This window comes from Heptranchias perlo, chromosome 12, assembly GCF_035084215.1.
Source record: "Heptranchias perlo isolate sHepPer1 chromosome 12, sHepPer1.hap1, whole genome shotgun sequence".
Lineage (NCBI taxonomy): Eukaryota > Metazoa > Chordata > Chondrichthyes > Hexanchiformes > Hexanchidae > Heptranchias > Heptranchias perlo.
The window spans coordinates 24,630,259-24,654,864 of NC_090336.1; the positions used below are offsets into that span (position 1 = coordinate 24,630,259).

Sequence of the window (24,606 nt, forward strand, 5' to 3'; positions counted from 1 at the left end):
TTCTTGCATTTATTCACTGCCGTAACACATCATTAGATTGTCTCTAATCAATAATTCACATAACTAATTGCATTTTGGAGTGCAGTGACTGTTATGTAGGCAAACATGGTAGCTACCCTTGACTACCCACAAACAGCAATGGGATGAATGAACACCTTTTTGGCAGTATTGGTTGAGGGAAGAATGTTGGCCAGGACACTAGAAGAACTTTCCTCCCCTTCGAAAAGCACCGTGGGATCTTCAGCATCCATTTCAACAGGTAGACATAGCTCTTCAAAAGTGCCCCAAGTTTTATCTCCCATCTGTGAGTTAGCTGGGGCAGCAGTAGACTACACTTGACTGCACTGTTCCTGGCTTAGGGAAGATAAAATCAATCAGGATTCCTGTACCTGTTGACAACACAGCAACCCCTACTGGAAGTATGCATCTGTGAATGCTATGTAATTGAGAACAGGATTAGGCTTAGATTTGATGTGCTTCATAGTTGCATAGCTTGTGACACTCATTGTCAAGGCTCACATGAATAATAGTCACTTGTTCAAGGTACTGGAGGGCGACCACTGGCCCTGGAACTATATTCCAATGAGGGAATTAAAGCCAACAGGAGGGGAGGCAAAGAGAACAAAATGGACAGGAAAAGATAAAGTGCACTGGTCTCCCATTGCGAGGGAAGGGATCTGATCAGAACTTCTCTCTGGCGTCACACATGAGCCACTTGCATGAGGTACCATAGGATTGCTGACACCTGTGGAACTATATGTCATTATGAATCACCACCTTTAGAAGTGGAGAAAAAGCAAAAAAACTACTGCCTATATCAACAAAGCAGCTGTGTATACTTATAGATGTCATTTAGAATATTTATTTGATACTAACTCAACATCTCCAAAATATACACAGTTAACCAGCTTGATGGTCTTTAACTCAGTACATGAATGGTAAGTAAGACCACATTTTACAGTAGTAGTAAATCCTTGCCCATGAAAACATTGCCTACTGGCATAAACCAGAATAAAATATACTTAATTTCACCCATTCCAAAGTGCAAACATAGAGGTGTATAAAATCCAGCAGGAAAAAGGCTAAATTGCCAATCAGCTTGGAAGTATTGGGTCCCACAATGTACTTGATTCCTGTCTTTCAGATAATGCCATTCTCCCACCTAAATAATGAATCATAGAGCCCTAGCTAGGTAAACTGATCATATTGTGGAGCATTTAGATGATAACGTCACGTTTATTCTTGATGTAATGTAAATAGTTTAATAAAGGTGTAATTGATGTATGGGCATATTCAATGTGTGGATAGATTCAAACGTTTCCGATAATAAAAATTGTCTTCCACCATGTTTATAATATTACATGGACCACGTTTTTTACCCCCATTTTTAAAAAATTTGTTCTGCCCCATTGATCCTCTCTTGACCAAGAAGACAGGTAAAATGCAATGTGCTGCGAAGGCTACACCTAAGTTATCAGTTGTTATGAAATGTGAAATCCCTAGAGAAAGAAGAAAGAAGTATATCATGTCAATGCTTCAAAGGTCTTCATATAATTAATTTCTTTGTGGCCTTGTAGGCAAATACAACCGCGAAGACCACAGTCAGCAGTTAGATAAAAGATCAGTTAACTTGTTTCTGGTGGCATTGGTTGAGTGAGGAATGTTCATAGTATCATAGTAGGTATAGCACAGAAGGAGGCCATTTGGCCCATCATATCTGTGCTGGCTCTTTGAAAGAACTATCCAATTAGCCCCATTTCGCTGCTCTTTTCCCAAAGCCCTATAAATTTTTACCCTTCAAGTATTTATCCAATTCCCTTTAGAAAGTTACTTTTGAATTTACGTCTGCCACCCTTTCAGGCAGTGCATTTCAGATCATTACAACGCGCTGCGTAAAAAAGTGTTTCCTCATGTCGCCTCTAGCTCTATGCCCTTAAATCTGTGTCCTCTGGTTACTGACCCTTCTGCCACTGGAAACAGTTTCTCCTTATTTACTCTGTCAAAACCATTCATGATTTTGAACACCTGTCAAATCTCCCCTTAACCTTCTCTATTCTAAGGAGAACAACCCCAGCTTCTCCAATCTCTCCACGTAACTGAAGCCCCTCATCCCTGGTACCATTCTAGTACATCTCTTCTGCACCCTCTCTTAGGCCTTGACATCCTTCCTAAAGTGTGGTGCCCAGAATTGAACACAATACTCCAGCTGAGACCTAACCAGTGTTTCATAAAGGTATAGCATAAATTCCTTGCTTTTATACTCTACGCCTCTATTACTAAAGCCCAGGATCCCATATGCTTTTTAACAGTTTCTGAACTTGTCCTACCACCTTCAAAAATTTGTGTATGTGCACCCCCAGGTCTCTCTATTCCTGCACCCCATTAAAATTGTACCATTTAGTTTATATTGCGCCTCTTCATTGTTCCTACCAAAACCTGTCATTTCACACTTCTCTGCGTTAAATTTAATCTGCCATGTGTCTGCCCATTTCACCAATCTGTTTATGTCCTCCTGAAGTCTGTTACTATCCTCCACATTATTTACTACATTCCCGAGTTTCATGTCATCTGCAGACTTTGAAATTATAACCTCTATACCCAAGTCCAGGTCATTAATATATATCAAAAAGACCAATAGTTCTAATACTAACCCCTGGGGAAAACCACTGTATACTTCCCTCCAGTCTGAAAAACAACTGTTCACCATTACGCTCTGCTCTCTGTCCCTTAGCCAATTTTGTATCCATGCTGCTACTGTCCACTTAATTCCATGCACTTTAATTTTGCCAATAAGTCTATTATGTTGGCCAATATCGTGAGGGAACTGTTCAAATTATTGACAATCCTTAACACTAAATTCTGAAAAGGACCTTGGTTTAGCTGCTTATCTGAAGTTTGGCACCTCTTAACGGTGCAATACTTCCTCAGTCCTGTACTGGAATCTTAGATGTTAGTGGTAGTCAATGAAACATTTTCTATCTTGGGTACCCACTATCAGCATTAAGCACTATATCATCAAAAATCTAACCATTTTATTGTTTTTTAAAGTATGTTTCAGCATATTAAAATATACATGCCAGCCGTCAGCTTTCTAAGCTGATGGTTGGTGTTTCAACTCAAGTTTTTCCACCACGATTGGAGGTTATCAACATAAACCAACGATTGGAGGGTGGTACTGCAGGTTGTTGGAACCAGTCAGATGTTACTTTCTGTTACTGTTGGTTCTGCACAAACTTGAGTCAGAAAAGTTTTAAGATGAGGTATGTTTTTCGAGAATCACAATTACATGGTATATTTAGTTAGCATTTGTCTGGATAGAAGTTGTTAAAAATAAATAAGCAGCCAAAATACGTCTTTTAAATACTGTTTTTTTTCAAAGAAACTTTCTCAAGCAGACATGGCTAATCGCAGACATTTTTTAGATGATGAGGGTGTTCCTTTGCGTGAATGCATTAGCTTTTGTTTTTAGCATTCCAGTCACTGCACTTGAAGGAATTGTCAAGGTTTCAAACTAAAATGGAGAGTACAGATGAGTGAAGAGTTTTGCTTAATTTCTAAAATTATACTGAGATACCTGTATTTAGGATTGTACTACAGTGTAGTACTGTGCTGAGTGAAGCGAATTGCTGGCCTATTTGTGCCTGGTTATGTTCTGTAACTTTAAAAGTTGTTTTAAGTTTGTTTAAAGCAATGTGGAGGTCCCTTTGTTACCATGTAGTAACCAGGGAGAAAGTCTACATTATTATACCAGTCGACATCCATGGGAAAAAGTGAGAAGTAGCATTAATAATCCATGTGTATAATAGGTTGCAAACTTCAAACTGGATGCTGTCATTTGGGTCCATCTGAGAGTGCAAAATTCCTTCATTCCTGTTCTTGCACACGAGGTTTTTGTGCACTTTGGTTTTGAAGTCCTATAATTTTTATTTTCATATTTAAAATATGTGTAATTCCTGCAGGAGAAATAACTTGGATTGAAATACAGAATTATAGGAGACTACAAAATGCTGGAAAAGGAACCAAGTACAGGGTCAAAAATCAAATAATTCTGGGCAAAGTGGATATGTTCCTAGATCCCCGCAGAGAATAAGTCTTGTGCCTTCAGCAGTAATTTCTGAATATTTGTGTACTTTAGCTTTTTCCCTTGTAAAAGCAATGAGATGTACTGCAGCTTAGGTTATGATAAGCCTATGTCCCACTGCACTTTCCTGCTGGTTCCCTGTTTTCGTATGTGATTAGGTTTGTTAGAACTGTTTTTGAGCTGTCAGCTTTTTAAGGGCTGTAGGTCAACTTTTGCTCGTTTTCCAGGCTGGTATGCATGGTAGAAATGTAGCAAAGTCTAAATATTTATCATCTTTTCAGATGATCTACGATAGACATCAAAACACTTTCAATGTCAGTTTGCTATATGTAGTGCCGAATCCAAATAACCTTGTAACTAGAATTGCTTTTTATATACATTTGAAATGCAAAGTTGCTTCATTTAATACAGGGATGCCAAGACTTTTTTGGTAACATCCAGCTAGCCAACTTATGGGAACTAAAAATAATTGGGACTGTCAGATTTCACTAAAAAACTCAGGATCTATCTACTAAATATGGCAAGTTGGCAACTCAGGTATTTTGCAAAGTATAGAAAAAATATCAGTTTATTTAGGTCTATACGTTTGAAGAAAGAAACCTGGAATTGGTTAATCAGTAACGAGACTTTGTGTTCTACATCCTGTTGATACCAACATCAAAATATTTCTAGGTGACTCATGCCAACATTATTTTCTTGCCAGTCTTATTCACCCACAATAACTTTTATACTGCTAGATTTTCACAGGATGTTGTCAGTGACATTTATTTTTGCAGTTCAAATAAGAAAGTCATTAAAATCTCCATGCAAAAGATGATGAGAGGAAAAGGTAAAGAGATTAGCCACCTGACACAACATTGAAGCACTGCCCCTAACTGATTGCAGTAAAAATGGCACCAAGAAATAGTTCAACGTGGACCAATTTTAATGGTGATCAGAATATGTAAAACTAAACCATTCAGTTCCGTTCCAATAAATCTATTGTGTGATTCCAGGAGATGGTGTAGCACAGTGAACTAGTGCTGGCTATCCTTCACCTGTTTATGAAACCCCTTAATAAACTGCTAGCAGCGAAATATACAGTATTGCTATCCATCCTAATGAAGCACTTAATCTACTAATCCAATATCGGAACAGTTACATTGCTGGCCAAGAACTGTGACTATGAAGAAGCAATCCCACTCTTTACGTATGATTCCTGAGCAGTCCTGTTCAAGAGTGTCTTTAGTTGAGGCATTATTCATCTCCTTTTGACTTGGGTAATAGTGCATGCCATTCTTCAAATAGGGTTTAAAAATGTACTTGTTCATAAAGTTTTGAAGGCTAAATATCCAGCATTCTTGCCCATTGTGATGGGATATGATGGGAATAAAGCATTCTTTCTCCCTGAGATTATCTGGTGGGTTCTTGTTGCACTCTGTATGAAGGCTGCTATATTTGCTTATTATGCTCACTGTTCAAAACATCCCGTTTACGGTGTAGATTGTAATGGTTTGAAATGAGTGTCATGATAGGAAAACGCCCAGCATGCATACACCAGGCTAGGGACAGCTACTGTATTACTGGATGTTTAATTGAAATACTCAAATGAAACTTTCCCGTGATATGTTCATTAGGAGAATTTATATTTGATCCATTTCAGAATTCTCGATGTGCACTATCAGCACTTTCAAATTACCAAGTTCAATTTCCCCATTTTGAACTCTGTTTTGCAAGTACTGTGCTAATCTACGTTAAAATGTTATCAGTTCCATTCCATAATTTGCATTTTGACATTCATTTTCTCCTTGTTAATTTTCAAAGAACAGGTAAAATTACTAAATAGTCATGTTCTACATCATATGCTTTATGTTTAAATGTGTCTGCCTTAGAAGACCAGCTAGAAAGCGTAAAAGGCCAGACCAAATGATTAGTGTTATATATGACCATAAAGAAAATTTTTCATGTTTCTTGCATCACTGTGATATCTCCTGTGATTTGCTTATTCCCTGCTCCCCCTGTTCCACCAAAGGAGGCCAATCTTTCAGTAACTATATCCTTCCTATTCTCTGGACGTCTCTCCCAAAACCAGTCCATCTTGCCACCTCTCTGTCCTCCTCCAAAAGCTTCTTAAAAGCAATCTCTTCAGTTGTGCATTAGTTTCACTATTTGATCGTTTCCTGTCTCCTGCTTGATGTCCTCCTCACTTTTTCTTAAGCAGTCTGAGACTTTCTTCGATATGAGGGTCACTATAAATGCAAATAGTTTCCCAGCCTAAAAAATATTCTCAAAAGACCTTTACCAGACGTGGCCCCTTTAAAAACAACTTTTTCTCTGACAGATGAAAATTGATCCTGCCATGAGTGGGTTTACCTATATTTAAATGATGAAAATATCCATCAGTGTTTCACTATGGATCTTAACCCAAGAAGCAAACTCTGCATTTTCCCAATTAACCCCAGAGATTTGGAGATCAAAAAAGCCTAGCTAACTTACCAAATAAAAGGCAATATCCTGAGCCCTTGATTTGAGTGGGGGGCTGGCTTATAGGAGGTACAATATTGCTTTGCCAGCATTTGCTCTGAAGCTAACCTCCTTTTCAGACAGCTAGCATGATTTACATGGTGTAGCTTGTGTTCCAGGGATACTCGAGAAAGTACCAGTAAACCTTCAGTAACCAGATGTGTTATCTTGTCGTTTCTTATAAAGACTTTCCCCCCCCCCCCTCATCTTGCTTTAAGTGGAGAGACACTTGAAGGTTACTTTATTAATTGTTACTTTTTCTTGTGTGAAGTTTTGTACTCATCTAGATGAGTGATGATTGTGCTGGGAAATGGAATGCTTTCCCATTCAGGTACCCATTGATTGTCAGTATCAAGCACATCCAGGATTGTTATAGCACAATTCAATACAGAGTATTTAACTCTGTTCTTCCCTAACGATGTGCCTGAGTCCAGACATCAGAGCAATCACCATGGAGGGTCCATGTATACAGACTGTTAAACGTGTGGGTTACCAAAGCTCTTAAAAGGACTGGCCCCAGGGGAAGTATATTCGGGTGTGGAGCTTATGGTTGATAGCAATCGATTTATCATTTGACACATCAAACGAGGGAGATGAGCTCATACCTCTGGGTTCTGAGTGTGAAGCAAGACAATGACAACACGAGGTACAAAATTGATGTAAATTGAAGATCTCTGTCAAAATAATGGTATGTGAACATTTACCAAAACATTTTTTCTGGCAAAACGGAACAATAAATTTCTTCAATAAATGGGAGAAGAAAAGCACCCTCAACTGCATTTCCCACACCAGTCATAGAAGGCAAATTAGTGTCAAATGGGTATTTTTTGCTGGACTGAGATTGACCGAACTCATTTCATATAGGACCTTCATAGCCAGCATTCAGAGACATTCATCCCATATTTTGCATTGGATTTAAAACCAGATTCTGTTGGTGAAAGGCCAAGTCTGATCAACTGCATCATTCAGTCCTTCGATGTTTTCTGTTAAAACCACAGAGCCTGATGTGTACAGTGTGTTCAAAGTATTGATCCTGCCACTACAATGTCATTAGTATCTTACATAGAAATTATAATGTAGAAACAGGCCATTCGGGTCAACTAGTCTGTGTTGATTATCCTCAAGATGAGCAGTGGTCCTAATCCCTTTATGCCCCCTTTCCTTCAATCACCTCTCACCTATTTTTGAATGTTGACCGGGTCTCTCTTCCAACCATTAACTTTGGTGGTGCATTCCAGAGCCTCACAATCTTAGAATCACTAAATTTCACAATACAAATTAGACTCACCATTGATAATTATTTTATTGTTCAAAATCTTTATTGTTACAAATTCTGGGGAAGACTTTCCTTTATAAAATTCCACTGCTTCCTATAACTCTTCAGCATGACAAAGGAAGAGAAATGATGATAATTATTAGCATAGTTCACAGATGCAATGTGACTCTCAGTTTGGAGGGTAACAGATTCTGCATAAGTCTTCTACTAGATATGGGGGAGGGGGGGGGTCAATGTGCCTGCCATTGTAACTTGTCAGAGAAACCAAATCCACTGCACACGTTTCATTGCATCTGTTCTGTTTTTACAGGTTTGTGGTGCTTGCTGTGGTTCTCTTTGGCTTGACCTACAGCCCTCAAGAGTCATGTTCGCTCAACCTGGTTGATCATGGCAGGGGCTACTTGGGCATTCTCATTGCGTGTATGATATCTGAGGCTGCTATAATCTGGCTGAGTATGCGAGGAAGCATCCTTTACACTGAGCCACGAGATTCGATGCAGTACATTCTGTACATCCGTATGGGTAAGATACTGAGAGATTTTGTACACTGTGTTGAAAGGTTCTGTTTTAGGGCTTCATCTACAATGCTGTTCTGGTCCTACTGAGAATTACTAAGTGTCTCAAATTGAATTAGCCATCCTTTTCAAAATTATTTTATTGTTCCAAAGTTTATGTATTCTAGAGGCAGTGCAAATTATCTTTCATGTGCATATATTCACCAGTAAAATTAGAATTGAAATGACATAAATGTTAATTGTATCCATGTGATTTATATCCATTAGCATTAATTGTATTCAGATGGTGCAAATCAATTGGGGACACTAGTGTCCATTTATAAGAGAGCTTATCTAGGGTGTGGGTAGTGTTGATCGCTGAATAAAGGCTTGGAAGCAACTGAAGACCAGGCTCGAGTATTCTATCCTTCACCACCTGGCTATCCAATTTGTAACAATAAAAAGTATGGATGAATTAGATTGAATGGAATTGGACAAAGTTTGGAATTGAGTCTTCTGCTTCCTTTCATGTCAGTCATTACAGACGAAACCTAGTGAAGTGTTAATTAAATTTACCAACTATTAAAATTGGGACATGTTTGTATTTTCTTTTATTCAGTCATTTAATCTGAATTTGACGATGTTTTAGATTATAACAGAAAAAACGGATTTGAGCATGAAAATGAAATCATATACAATATGTACAGCACACTGAATGCGTGCTGCTGCAGAATGGTCAATAGTGGATAACATCCTTAATTTCTATGTGCCACGTTCCTGATCTCACTGTTGGGGAAGATCAAAGGAACATTCAGCTTAGGCTGTGCTCCTGCAGCACCAAGAGGCTGGTTATAGAATCGTCATTCGCAGAGGTCAGCAAGGCGATTGCTTGTCTGTTTTCTGAGCCATTAGTGGTAAGTAGGGCAGAGAATTGAAAGAGTGGGATGACTTCTTTTAAAAAGAAAAGAGATTTTGTCCCCTTTTCTGGATCACTTTGGTCACACTGTTGTGCATTGTCTAAGAGACCTGCTGAATGTTGAACCAAAAGTAGTTGCTAGAAGTTGCGAGAGCAGCCCTTGGTGAATCTCCCTTAGTATTGCTCTCCACCTCTAAGAAAATATAAGAATGTAAGAAATAGATGCAGGACTAGGCCATACGGACCCTTGAGCCTGCTCTGCCATTCATTAAGATCGTGGCTGATCTTCTATCTCAACTCCACTTTCCTGCACTATCCCCATGTCCCTTGATTCCCTTAGTGTCCAAAAATCCATTGATCTCAGTTTTGAATGTACTCAATGACTGAGCATCCAAGCCCTCTGCAGTAGAGAATTCCAAAGATTCAAAACCCTCCGAGTGAAGAAATGTTTCCTCTTCTCATCCTAAATGGCCGACCTCTTATCCTAAGACTATGCCCCCTAGATCTAGACTCTCCAGCCAGGGGAAACAGCCTCTCAGCATCTACCCTGTCAAGACCTCTCAGAATCTTGTGTTTCGATGAGATCACCCCACATTCTTTTAAACTCCAGAGAATATAGGCCCATTCTACTCAATCTCTCCTCATAGGATAACCCTCTCATCCCAGGAATCAATCCAGTGAACCTTCATTGCACCCCCTCTGAGGCAAGTATATCCTTCCTTAGGTAAGAAGACCAAAAACCAGATGTGGTCCTGCCAGAGCCCTATATAATTGCAGCAAAACCTCCTTACTCTTATACTTCAACCCCCTTGCAATAAAGGCTGACATACTATTTGCCTTCCTAATTGCTTACTGTACCTACATGTTAACTTTCTGTGATTCATGTACAAGGTCACCCAAATCCCTCTGACTACCAACATTTCTGAGTCTCTCGCCCTTAATAAATATTCTGCTTTTCTAATCTTCCTACCAAAGTAGATAATTTCACATTTCCCCACATTATACACCATCCCCCATCTTATCGTCCACTCACTTAACCTGTCTATATCCCTTTGCAGCCTCTATGCATCCTCCTCACAGCTTATTTTCCCACCTAGCTTTGTATCGTCAGCAAACTTGGATACTTACACTCGGTTCCCTCATCTAAATCATTGATATATATTGTAACTAGTTGAGGCCCAAGCACTGATCCTTGCGGCACCCCACTAGATATAACCTGCCAACCCAAAAATGACCCGTTTATCCCTAATCTCTGTTTTCTGTTTGTTAACCAATCCTCAATTCATGCTAGTATATTACCCCAATCTCATGAGCCCTAATCTTGTGTAACAATCTCTTGTGTGGCACCTTATCAAATGCCTTTTGAAAATCCAAATTTACTGGTTCCCCCTTATCTACCCTGCTGGTTACACCCTCAAAAAACTCTAATAGATTTGCCAAACACTCTTTCCCTTTCATAAAACTATGTTGACTCTGCCTAATCATATTTATGCTTTTCTAAGTGCCCTGATACCACGTCCTTAATAATAGATTCTAGCATTTTCCCTACTACTGATGTCAGGCTAACTGGCCTATAGTTCCCTGTTTTCTCTCTCCCTCCTTTCTCGAATAGCAGGGTTACCTTTGCTACCTTCAAATCCATGGGGACCGTTCTAGAATCTGTGGAATTCTGGAAGATCAAAACCAATGCATCCACCATCTCTGCAGCCACCACTTTTAAAATCCTAGGATGTGGGCCATCAGGTCCAGGGGATTTGTTTGCTTTTAGTCCCATTAATTTCTCCAGAACTTTTTCTTCACTAATTTTAAGTACTTTAAGTTCCTCACTCTCATTAGAATCCTTGGTTCCCCATTATTTCCGGTAAGTTTTTGTGTCTTCTACTGTGAAGACAGTTACAAAATATTTATTTAACGTCTCTGCTATTTCCTTATTTACCATTATAGCATCTGGCCTCTGCTCCTCTCAGCAAGAGATAAAATGTATAAAGTGACTGCCTGTTGAGAGGATGGGTACAGTATATTCTTGTAATTAAACAAAGCCAGCTCTCAATCCAATGCTGATATTGTTCTCGAGATGTGAATGACACTGGCAAAGTCACACTTATTGCCTATCCCTAATTGCCCTGAGAAGGAGGTGGGCCTTCTCCTTGAACCACTGTAGTCCATGTGGTGATGGAGCTTCTGCAATGGCTAGGATCACAAAGTTCTAGGATCGTGACCAAGTGATAGTGAAGGAACAACAGTAGATGTCCAAGTCAGGATAGTGTGTGTGACTTAAAAGTGATGTTGCTGCTGTTGTCCTCATTGGTGATGGAAGTTGTGGGGCTGGGAGGTGCTGTCACAGTAAGCTTGGTGCATTGCTGCAGTGCATTCTGTAAGTAGTATGTACTGGAGCCACAGTACACCAGTAGTGAATGGATATTGAGTTCAGTGGCAGGAGTTCTGATCAAACAGACTGCTTTGTCCTGGATGGCGTCGAGCTTCTTGAGCATTATTGCATCTTCCCCCTCTAGGTGAGTGGTGAGTATTTCCACACTACTGACTTTTGCCTTATAGATGGTGGAGGGCATTGTGGGGTCAAGAGATGAACCACTCATCAGATTGTTCATTCTCTGTGCATCTCTTGTAGCTACGCTGTTCATATAATTGGCCCAGTTAAACTTCTGGTCAGTGGTGTAAGGAGTAGTTACAGGAGTTGACTGATGAAGATGATGATGATGATTTCTCTATCAGATGCTAACTGACCTATGTATTTCCAGGATTTTTTTTTTGTTGCTGTACTTTTTTTTTACATTTTTATTCTGACCTTGTAATCTGCATTTGTCTAGGCTTGTTTTGTGTGCACTGTGCAGTCTAACATTTGCAGTCATTAAATTCAGCCAAAGATTTAAGTATTCTGAATGCGTGTTGTGGACAAAAGAGAAAAGAAAATGAACATTAAGTTTTCACAAAGGTGTGATTGGAATGGCAATGCAAAATCTGCAGAAGCAAATTACTGGTAATCAGTGACTTGTTTTAGAGCTTATTCTAATGCTGAACAACTGCAGAGTATCCTCAAATTGACAGACAAATAAGTTACTAATTAAATGTTATATTTGATTTTTGAATAGAATAATTTGGTATTAAATTGTCTGCTGACTAACTACACTCTATATACTGTTTTTAAAATGAAGTTTATCTCTTTGGTGCAAAAAAGATTATAACCCGGGTACATGGCTGTGTTTCTTCCTTCCAGCAATTGTGTTAATAGAGTTTGCGTACGCAATCATAGGAATTGTCTGGTTAGCTCAGTACTACCACTCCTGTAATGACACTACTGCAAAGAATGTTACCTTGGGTGAGTACAAAGAGCGTAAGTATACCCTCCAATTATTAATAGTACTCTGTTACCTACATACACATGCACATAATGTCTAACTGAGTGAATAGCTCTGGTGATCAGCTCTCAGAATTAATGCAATCTCAAAGATGAAGAGATGTTACTGTATTGATTTTAGTCTATTATGCTTTTGGCTATATTTTTTTGCTGCCAAAACAAGAATACATTTACTTCCTTTAAGTCTCCCTGAGATGCGCACTAAGCCTCAATCTGCTCCTGGTCTGATAATACAGCTGGCTTCCAGGAGATGCACAAGAGCATGTATGCCTGAATCAGCTAATCACCTGATTTATTTTCCCTTTCCCTGCCTTAGGGAGTAATGCATGGCTTCCGATTATCATTTTCTCTTGGTGGTTCAGGTGGGATCAAGCAATTGCTGTGTGAGGAGGTACAGGCTTGATGGTAGGCACCAACATGTCCAGGGCTTCTGGGTTGGAATTGACAACTTGAGGTACTTGGCCAATGACAGGCCATTTGTCACCATTTCCACCTGTCTGATGTGCCTTCTCTGAGTCACTGATCATACCCAGTTTGTTTTGGAGACCGCCCTTCAGCCTGTACCAGGTGGTACTGATTACTCCTGCTCTTGCAGTATGTATGTGACAGATTCATAAACTGTATGGGAGCTGGGACTATCCCAATATTCCTCCTCTCTTGAAATAGACTGTTTTCAGACAAGGAGCCGGTATGGTAGTCCTGCATCACAGTATCAGTCACTGAATCTATCTCTGATTGCAGGAGGAGCAGCAGCACCATTTTAGACCAAGCAGCTAGAGAACAAGATATATGTGCATATCTGAAATCTACAATGAGTCATGTATTGATGACATGAAGTGCAGAGAATTTTATTTGTTCTTAGGATATGGCAAGACTACATTTTTTTACCTATCCCTAGGTGTTCTGAGAAGGTGGTGATGGGTCATCTTAGCAATTTTTAAAAATGTAAGTTTTTGCCTGCATTTTCCCTGCATACATAGTTCATCTGAGCTGTGCAGATGCAGCAGGTGCAAAACAAACATGAGGATTAGAAAAGGAAAGAAAATCACAAGGATTTTCACTCCCTTGTTCACAGTTATGCACCTCCAATGACCAATTGAGAGCAATATTGGCATTTCTGGAGCAGCCTTCCCACCTGGCTTTTGGGGAGGCTGAAGAAGGGGAGAAAGCAACAAGGAAAAAGTAGAATATCTGAAAGTACAGAGAGTCTTACCCTCAGCCAAAAATAGACAGTAGCATCCACTGATGATTAACTCAGACAGGTAAGATTGTTAGTCAGATATGTAAAATATGTCAAGCATTAACTGAAAAGGGCTGATTTTGACCCTGGCATTAAACTGTTCTTAAAAGAAAAATGAGAAATATACCCATGTTAGATGTTCAGGGTACTTTGAAGATGGAAAGTTTAATCGAACAGTTTAACATTTTTCTCCAGGTACAAATGTTTTCAGTCCCATTGTTTTCAATGAAAAAAGAAAGAAGGCTTCTTGGCTTCCAAAATACATGTTATTCTTATTCAAATTTTCTTCTCATTTCTCCTTATGCTGTGGCACATTTCCATGGGTGCCAGCACCCCATACCAAGTGGATATTCATCATGTACGAGTCTAGACTGCGAATGTTAGCAGGCTGTTTCAATCTGGAGGCACTACATCCGAGCCTGATCATTATTTCACACCACAACCACAACCACATCCACAACCACATTCACATTCTTTTTGGCAGGAGTCACTGGATAACGAACAGGCATAGCAAAACTGGTGAGCTCAGTGGTAGCACTCTCACCTCTGAGTCAGAAGGTTCAAGCCCCGTTCTAGAGACAAACATTTCAAAGTTTGCAGATGACATGAAATTCGGAAATGTAGTAATCAATGTGGAGGATAGTTACAGACTTCAGGAGGGCGTAGACAGGCTGGTGACATGGGCAGACACATGGCAGATGAAATTTAACGCAGAGAACTGTTAAGTGATGCATTTTGGTAGGAAGAATCAGGAGAGGCAATGTAAACTAAATGGTACAATTTTAAAGGGGATGCAGGAACAGAGAAACCGGGGGGTGGAGCAGACCGAAATTTTTGAAGGTGACAGGGATATAGGAACATGAGAAGGCCATTTAGCCCCTCGAACCTGTTCCACCATTCAATGAGATCATGGCTGATCTATGACCTAACTCCATATACCCGCCTTAGCCCCATACCCCTTAACACCTTTTGGTTAACAAAAAAATCTATCAATCTCAGATTTAAAATTAACAGTTGAGCTAGCATCAACTGCTGTTTTGCGGAAGAGAGTTCCAAACTTCTACCACCCTTTGCATGTAGAAGTGTTTCCTAACTTCACTCCTGGCTTGAATTATTAGGCTATGTCCTCTAGTCCTAGACTCCCCAACCAGCGAAAATAGTTTATCTCTATCTAACCTATCAGTTCCCCTTAATATCTTGAAAACTTTGATCAAATCACCCCGTAATTTTCTAAATTCCAGGGACTATAACCCTAGCTTGTGTAATATCTCCTTGTAATTTAACCCTTGGAGCCCAGGTATCATCCAGGACAAGTTGAGAAGGCTGTTAAAAGCATATGGGATCCTGGGCTTTATTAATAGAGGCATAAAAGTACAAAAGCAAGAAAGTTATGCTAAATCTTTATAAAACACTGGTTAGGCCTCAGCTTGGAGTATTGTGTTCACTTCTGGGCACCCTAAGGAAGGATGTCAAGGCCTTAGGGAGGGTGCAGAAGAAATTTACAAGAATGGTACCAGGGTGAGGGTCTTTAGTTATGTGGAGAGACTGGAGAAGTTGAGGTTGTTCTTAGAACCGAGAAAGTTAAGGGGAGATTTGATAGAGGTGTTCAAAATCATGGAAGGTTTTGATAGAGTAAATAAGGAGAAACTGTTTCCAGTGGCAGAAGAGTCGGTAACCAGAGGACACAGATTTAAGGCGATTGGCAAAAGAGACAGAGTCGACATGAGGAAACATTCTTTTATGCAGCGAGTTGTAATGATCTGGAATGCACTGCCTGTAAGGGTGGTGGAAGCAGTTTCAATAGTAACTTTCAAAAGGGAATTAAATAAATAATTGAAGGGAAAAAATTTACAGGATTATAGGGAAAGAGCAGGGGAATGGGACTAATTGATTAGCTCTTTCAAAGAGTCAGCACAGGCACAATGGGCTGAATGGCAGCCTCCTATACTGTACCTACTATGATATAATCTAGGTTGATACTTCAGTGCAATACTGAGGGTGTACTGCACTGGTGGAGGTGCCATCTTTTGGATGAGACATTAAACTGAGGCCCCATCTGCCTGAAATTCTCCCAGTGTCCTGGCCAACATTTATCCTTCAACCAACACCATTTTAAAAAAACAGTTTATCCAGTCATTTATCTCATTGCTGTTTATGGGACTTTGTTGTGTGCAAATTGGCTGCTGCCAACTGCCTACATTACAACAATTACCAGACTTCAAAAGTACTACATTGTCTATGAAGTGCTTTTGGATGTCCTGAGGACACAAAAGGCGCTATATAAATGCACGCTTGTTCTTTATCCCCTTCGCAGTGCTATGACCAAGTGTAGTACCCTCAGCACTAGGCCTAGCTGAGAGCAACCAACTCAACCGACTAGGGATCTAACCTGGGCCTTTCCCACCCATTAGTTCACCACATGCACTATTTGCCTACTAAATCTCAGTAGAGCCCAGTCCGTTACCTTTAATCCTATAGTTCCTTGAAAATCTGTCCGTTTATCTGTATGTGCTGAGGAACCCAAGAACCTTCCAGCTCTTAAAATGAATGAAATAGAATAGGTGAGGCAAGCATTTTGGAGCTCTAATCCACTGGCCCAATGTGTGGTAGGTTGCTGGTACATAGCTAAAATAATTCTCACAATGAGATTTAAAGCCTGTGGTCAACTGCCTGGTGGAGCCCAGTGCCCTCCCACAGGAAGTTGGAAGGAGAGTCACTGGAACCACATTAAGGAAGAAGCCAGCTGTAGAATACAATTATTCAAAGCTTGGGAGAAGGTGTCTTAAATATATGAATGCAACCCAAAAGGTAAGCATCGCAGGAAGAATTAAAAGGGGAAGAAGAAAATGGTATACAATTTCTTAAAATGCAGAGTGCAAAAAACATTCAAAATGAACAATATAAAGATGACTCCCAAACAGCCTATAAACAGACCAATTGCTCTGAAATCAGTGCCAGCTTAAAATAATTTTTGCTGTTTGCAACAACATTGCAGCTCCCCTTTGAGGTGCTGCTGCAGAACTTCAAATCCTGAAGCAGCACAAGAAATCTGCATCACAATCAGCAAGCTACCAATGAAGGTGTTTACAAGCTCAATGGTGATGATCTCCTTCCAAAAAGCATGTCATATTTTCTATATCCTTATTATTATCCTCTACTTTAGAAAAATCTGTTGTTGAGGAGCTGCCTTACTTCACTTACTCTTGTTTGAAATGCTGCTTTTCCAGGCTATGTTGAGCATGCCTTTGATAGCGAATTCCTGTGAAGGAGAAGCAGGCAGTAGCTAAGGATGTGCGACAACTAAGAGATAAAAAGAAAAACTGTGAATGCTGCAAATCTGAAATAATCAGTACAGTACAAACTACACATAACTGACATGATAATAAGTCAGACTCCATTTGATGAAGACCTCCAACTGAACCTAAACCTACAGTATGTAAATAACCACTTCAAAGTGTGGAATAGAAAGTCACTGTGACTAGACTCTGTTCAGACATACTTTTGCGGGTGAATTTTCAAGGCTGAGCGCAGACCCAGCCAGGAAGCGAACGCAGCAGGTTTTGCATCCACTGCATTGATTGAGTTCTGATTCCGCTGGAGCCTCTATCATTTTCCCAGCAAGCTCTTGATGTAAACAATGAGTTCATTGGAAGCTTGCTGATTCTGATGCTGATTTCCTGTGTTTTAGGAGTTAAAATACGACAGCAGCACTCAAAGAGGAGCTGCAATGTTTTTGCAAACACCAAAACTTACTTTAAGGTGTTTTTTGTACTAAATGAAGGAGAAATTTTCAGATGCTTTGGTGGAAGATTTTTTTTGGATCAGAGGAGTAAGGAACCTGCTCTCCAAGGGGTTAGCTCATGTCCATTAACAATGGAGCCCAGGGATGCAGACCTTATTGGGCCTGCTTTTAAAAGAATGATGCTTTCTGAATCCAGAATGTTGATTGAGTCATTGGAGACTTTGCCAATAAATCTGAAACAACTGGGGGCTAATGTGAAGGAGTCCACTATCCATGTCTGCTGTTATAACGGATGGACTTTCGGCATTAAATCCACCATGGAATAATGGTAACTCCTCAGTATCACCAGCAGAAACCCTTTGGCTTAGTTGTAGTGTCACATATGAATGCTCCGATGCTGCTGTAGAGATCTTGAACTCTAGTGTGGAATGGGCCCCCCCCTCCTCCAGCTTCAAGATGCTTGGGAATTAGATTGCGAGAACTATCGGTAACTGCCTCACAGAACTTATTGGTGTCATTAGGTCTCTTGTCACATATATCAATGGGCATAGTGAGGCAGTACCCAGCACTTGAACGGCTAGAGTTGGCATGGTTTAAGATGCTTGGACAGCAACTCGTTCAGATCCTTCTGCCATCCTATTCAAATGACTATAAGTGTGGTGGAAAGTGTGCAGGACTAGGCAGCAGCCACAGCTGCCTTGATGTGGCAGAGCCAGGATGGATCATCATCTGACCCAGCCCAAGAAGGTAGAGGACTACCTGACTTTCTCTTAAACATAGCAACAAGCCACCTGACTTACTCCTGAGCACTGAGAAGAAGCAGTAGTGTTTAGAATACACAGATCACGGTATCACCAAAGGGAAGTACCAATAACAAGGTATTTAAACTAGGAAGGAGGGGGGCTGGGAAAATAAAACCAGCCAGGAACAGCTAATAGGGAAGGGAGAAATAGAGGATAATAATCATGCAGAAAACAATTTAGCAAGAGGCATATGGAGTAGAGAAATAAAATCAACTGGACTAGTTATAAATGGGGGGGAAACTGAAAAGGTAGGGGTAGCTTAGACAAATAAATAATGGCACATGGAGTAATGTTAAAAAAGCAAAACATGGTTAAAATGCATGTATTGCAATGTGCAATATGGAGAACAAACTGGAGGAACGGGAAGCAATTATTTTACAGGAAGATCTGGAATTAATAGCATTAACTGAAACCTGGATGCAATCTGGATAAGAATGGAAAATGAACATATCAGGATAAAATATATTTAGGAGGAACAGAAAAGGTAGAAAATGAGGCGGAATGGCAATATTGGTAAAAAAAAGAATACATGCTGTGGAGAAGTTTGATGTAGACAAGGAAAGGATACAGACAGGGTCAATATGGTTGGAGCTCAAAGATTAAAAAAGGGCTTGCTACAGTAGTAGGGTGTATTACAGACCTCCAAATTGTGGTATGGAAATGGAAGACGAGATCTGCAGTCAGATGAGAGCGAAACAGTAAGAATAACAACATTTTCGTAATGGGAGATTTTAATTATCCACTTATTGATTGGGAGAGAGAGCGAATAGATGGAGAAAGAGGAATGGCATTCCTAAAATGTATACAAACCTCCTTCCTCAAGCACTATGTTAGTAAGGTCAGAGGTGATGTTGGATTTGGTTATGAGTAATGACATAGATCAGGTAGATGAGCTAAATGTGGGTGAGCATTTTGGGGAGTAGTGGCCACAATATGATGAGGTTTAAGATCCAACTAGAAAGAGAAAAAGTCAGCACAAAATCTAGAACACCAGATTAGATTAAGGTAGATTTTAGGAAGATGAGGAAAAATTTGCATACATGACTCAAGAAACAGTGGGGTTTTTCCATTAAAAGAGATTGCACAGGTACAGAATAATTATATTTCATTTAAAAAGAAGGAAGCTTAGGATGCCATGGATAAATAAAAATGCTAGAAAAAACAGTCAAAGTTGAAGGGGACTATGTCTGGGCTGAATGGCTTGTTTCTGTGCTATAACTTCTTTGTATTACAATACAAAAAACATACAAGCATATCACTTTTTTAGGGCATCAGAATTTGGTTGTATTGAAGCTTTTCTGTGTCTTGGTGTTCTTGGTATAGTGCTTAATAATATTTCAGCCGAGGAAACAAATGCAATTCATGGGAATTTAGACACAGTAACTGTTAAGATAGATGAGGGTGCATTTGGACATGGCAGTGCATTTGGACAAGGCACGGTGAAGATGACTGCTAAAGCTTTTAGTGGATTGACTAATTAAGTAAAGGTCTTCTCTGTGAACGCCTGGCATACCACTCAAACAGCCTGTAAAGGCAGGTCCTCTGGGTCTTCCTGTTCAAGGTGTTCACCTCCTGGCTGCAGTTGGGTGTTCACTTCCTCCATCTGCTCCAAGCTTATGCCTTGTTGCATGTGCAGCCTACAGCGGATGATAATGTTATGGGACACTTTGGGCAGTCTATTTTGAGGCATGCCTTCTGACTTGTGAAGGCATCTGAGGCAGTGCTTCAGGATGCCTATGATGTGTTATATAATAATTCTTGTGGCTGCTTGTACTTCATTAGCTCTTAGCTTTGCTGATGTTTGCAGCTGTCTGAGATGTCATGAGCTTCAGAGCTAGCCTTTGTCACCTAGCAGCCAAACTGGCATTCTTCTGTAAAGCACAAATAATGGAGATATCATGGACTGCCTCATGATAAAAGCATCAAGACTGCTGTCTGTGACCATCAGCATTATTCCATTCTGGTAATCAAAGGCAGTAGTCATGATGCACATTGACCTGCATTATTCTATGCCGATGATCACAAACAAAATACTGTTCAGAGAATAGTAGCTCTTGTGGTTCATGAAGACAGTGGAATTAAGGATAAGGAACCATAGGGTGTCATCAGTTACCCACTGGACTTTGGGCAGTGCTGTCATCTGGAAAAAAAGCACAGTCCTTTCATGTTGGTGCTATTTACCCATGGAGAGTGAGATGAACTAGTTTGCTATTGCAAACAATGCATCCATCACTTGCTTTATACACTTATTCACTACTGATTGACTGACATGTCATTGATGGCATCCTGGAAACAACCTCAGATGTAAAAATTGAGAGCTGTAGTGATCTTGACAACCATTGGCAGTGCCGTGCCTGTGGTGGAATTTGTCTGGAAGTCAGATTGCAGCACATGGCACAACTCAATTAATACTTCTATTGTAGAGTGCAACTTCAGTTCATAGTTGTGATTTAGAGGGTAACATTAGGTTTGGTAAGTCCATCCCTGGTACAACCTCAGTTACTGGCTATCCCTTCTGTGCTCCACCTCCAAAACACAAATAATGAGGAAATCCCAGTCAGTTTAAATGGCACTGCTAAAACACTTAGCACAAAATTTAGAGCTGCAAAAAAAAACACATACTGTCGGCTCAAGAAGATATAAATCCAAATATCTCAGCACATCTTTAAATCTTTACTGCTTTCAGTAAAAAACCTGGCAACCGTTAATGTCTGCTTTATATTAGTATGATGAAGGCACATTGCATATCTAGTGTGAAACTAGAGGCCAATCATCTCATGCCCTAGGACATTGCTGCAGGAGTTCCTCAGGGCAGTGTCCTAGACCCAACCATCTTCAGCTGCTTCATCAATGACCTTCCCTCCATCATAAGGTCAGAAATGGGGATGTTCGCTGATGATTGCACAGTATTCAGTTCCATTTGCAACCCCTCAAATAATGAAGCAGACCGAGCCCGCATGCAGCAAGACCTGGACAACATCCAGGCTTGGGCTCATAAGTGGCAAGTAACATTGGCACCAGACAAGTGACCATCTCCCCTTGACATTCAATGGCATTACCATCGCCGAATCCCCCACCATCACCATCCTGGGGGTCACCATTGACCAGAAACTTAACTGGACCAGCCATATAAATACTGTGGCTACAAGAGCAGGTCAGAGGCTGGGTATTCTGCGGCGAGTGACTCACCACCTGACTCCCCAAAGCCTTTCCACCATCTACAAGTCCCAAGTCAGGAGTGTGATGGAATACTCTCCACTTGCCTGGATGAGTGCAGCTCCAACAACACATAAGAAGCTTCGACACCATCCAGGACAAAGCAGCCCACTTGATTGGCACCCCATCCACCACCCTAAACATTCACTCCCTTCACCACCGGCGCACAGTGGCTGCAGTGTGTACCATCCACAGGATGCACTGCAGCAACTCGCCAAGGCTTCTTCGACAGCACTTCCCAAACCCGCGACCTCTACCACCTAGAAGGACAAGAGCAGCAGGCACATGGGAACAACTCCACCTGCACGTTCCCCTCCAAGTCACACACCATCCCGACTTGTTGGAAATATATCGCCATTCCTTCATCGTCGCTGGGTCAAAATCCTGGAACTCCCTACCTAACAGCACTGTGAGAGAACCTTCACCACACGGACTGCAGCGGCTCACCACCACCTTCTCGGGCTTTTAGGGATGGGCAATACATGCTGGCCTCACATCCAGCGACGCTCACATCCCATGAACGAATAAAAAAAAAACACTGGAAATTCTATTTGCTTTCACTGTAATGCATTTAGATTTAATTATAATATTGAAATGAGGCTCCCACCTATTTTCGGCAGGGCCTTCCTGTCCCCACGTCCCCTCAACTAGAGTTATCATGGTGCATGTTACAGACGGAGATCGAGCGAATGTGATCTCCATCCCAACTTCCACTGCTCCGATGCTGTGTTCACCCTACTAATTTGTGTCAAACAGGTAGTACTGACTTTAATGTTTAGAATGTATTTGTTTAATATAGCTACATTTGTAAATTATTAGTCTCACAGGACTGTGACTTTGAAGTGCATTACTTCAGAAAATATAAATTTTTGTTTGATGTACACGTACCAACCTTTGGAATGTTAGATGTAATAATGTTGATTGTTGCAGTTCAAAAGGACACAGCATCCAATAGGCTGTTCGCATAGCCCATGCAGACATCGTCTTCAGAAAGTCAGAGCTGTACTGTAGGTGGTGAAAAATGGCTGTGTAGTAAATAAAGACTTTTAGTCTTTGAGTTGAGCAGTGCTTTCAATCTGTAGACCAAGTATGCTGGAAATACACAGTGGGCCAGTCAGTATCTCGGGTGTAATCCTTCGGTACTGAATAGCCAATTAAAACTATATTAGACTTGTATTACAAAAATGTCTGTTTTTTGTTAAATATAAGCATTAATTTTACAAAGAGCCATGCTGTCTGCAACACCTCTTTTCAGTTGTTCACAATAAGAATCATAACATATTCAACACTCAAATACTGAGTTTGATGAAGATGAAAAGGAGCTTTTTTTAAAAAAAAGCTTCTTTGCAAGTTTTTTTTATCCTATTGGCATAAGTGATGAATTGTCTTGTACAATATGTGGATTGCTCTTTGTTTCAATCCCACTCAGACCACCTCCCTGACCTCCCCTTCGATTGCTTTGACTGGTTGTCTTGCTCTCTTGCTCTGATTTTGAGAATTTCATTAATAATGTTATCAATTTCCATCCATCTCTCATCTTTACGTGGGCCATCTCTGACTCTTGCCTTTCTTTCCCCTACATCTCTTTCCATCTAGGAACATAGGAACAGGAGTAGGCCATTCAGCCCCTCGTACCTGCTCCGCCATTTGATAAGATCATGGCTGATATGTGATCTAGCTCCATAAACCTGCCTTTGGCCCATATCCCTTAATACCTTGGGTTGCCAAAAAGCTATCTATCTCACATTTAAATTTAGCAATTGAGCTAGTATCAATTGCCGTTTGCGGAAGAGAGTTCCAAACTTCTACCACCCTTTGTGTGTAGAAATGTTTTCTAATCTCACTCCTGAAAGGTCTGGCTCTAATTTTTAGACTGTGCCCCCTACTCCCAAAATCCCCAACCAGCAGAAATAGTTTATCTCTATCCACCCTATCCGTTCCCCTTAATATCTTATAAACTTTGATCAGATCACCCTTAACCTTCTAAACTCGAGAGAATACAACCCCATACTATGTCTGATAGTAGGCTTTCCACAAATATCTATTAAAACCCTATATCATCCCACAGCTATCTAGATTATGCTTCTTCCCACCCTGCTACCTATAAAGACCCCATCCTTCCTCCTGGTTTCTCTGTTTCTATTGTAGCTGTTCTGAAGACTCTACTTTCGGAACCAATTCCTGAAATGTCCTCCTTTTCTCTCAACCGAGCTTTTCCCTTGATGGTCGTTGACAGATCCCATTTTCTGGTTCTCTGTTCTCCCTTTTCTCTCAACAGTGACAGAGTAATCCTGTCCTTACCTTCCAACTTCCTAGCCTCCACATTCTGCCACCTACAACATAATCCCACCGCATCCACGTTTTCCTCTCCACTTTTTTGTGGGACTATTCCTTGAGAATATCCTCTTTCATTCTCCACCACCCAACTTCCAGCTGCTTATCACTGGCATTTTTCTGTGCAATCTTAGCAGATGCAGCATCTTTCCATCCACCTTCCCATACCACTGCCTGTGTGAGTCAGTAATTCATATGTTCTTCCTCTAATCTAGTGACTGTATTTGCTGCTCATGGTGTGGTCTCTACACGGAGGAGACCAAACACACATACTGTCCTGGTTCTTCCTGTGGCTTGCCATTTTAACTCGCCCTGCCATTCCCACTGTGACCTTTCCGCTGTTGTTCTTCTACACTGCTCCAAACAAGCTGAACTCAAGCTTCAGGAACAGTATCTCATCTTTCTTCTGGTCACTCTGCAGTCTTCAGATCTGAACATTGACTTTCTTGGGTTGATGCTTGAGCGTGGGCCTTTTGTCAGAACACAGCTCTGAGGGTGGGTGACTTCTGCATCTGTGGAGTTGGCCTTATTTTTTCTCTTTCTGGGGCTGGCAGATCTCACAGTGTGTATCACTATTTCCTGTTTTCATTTCAGATCACATGCCTTTCCTGTGTTTTTCACCACCT

General features: G+C 40.6%; 1 protein-coding gene across 1 annotated transcript in view; it reads left to right on the plus strand.

The window, feature by feature from the left end:
• The window catches only part of dagla (diacylglycerol lipase, alpha), a 355,821-nt gene that overhangs the window by 220,714 nt on the left and 110,501 nt on the right, over positions 1 to 24,606 (plus strand). The window contains exons 3-4 of the mRNA XM_067993813.1: positions 8,170 to 8,381; positions 12,505 to 12,606. Coding sequence (XP_067849914.1) covers positions 8,170 to 8,381; positions 12,505 to 12,606 — 314 coding nt within the window. The remainder of the gene's footprint in view (positions 1 to 8,169; positions 8,382 to 12,504; positions 12,607 to 24,606) is intronic.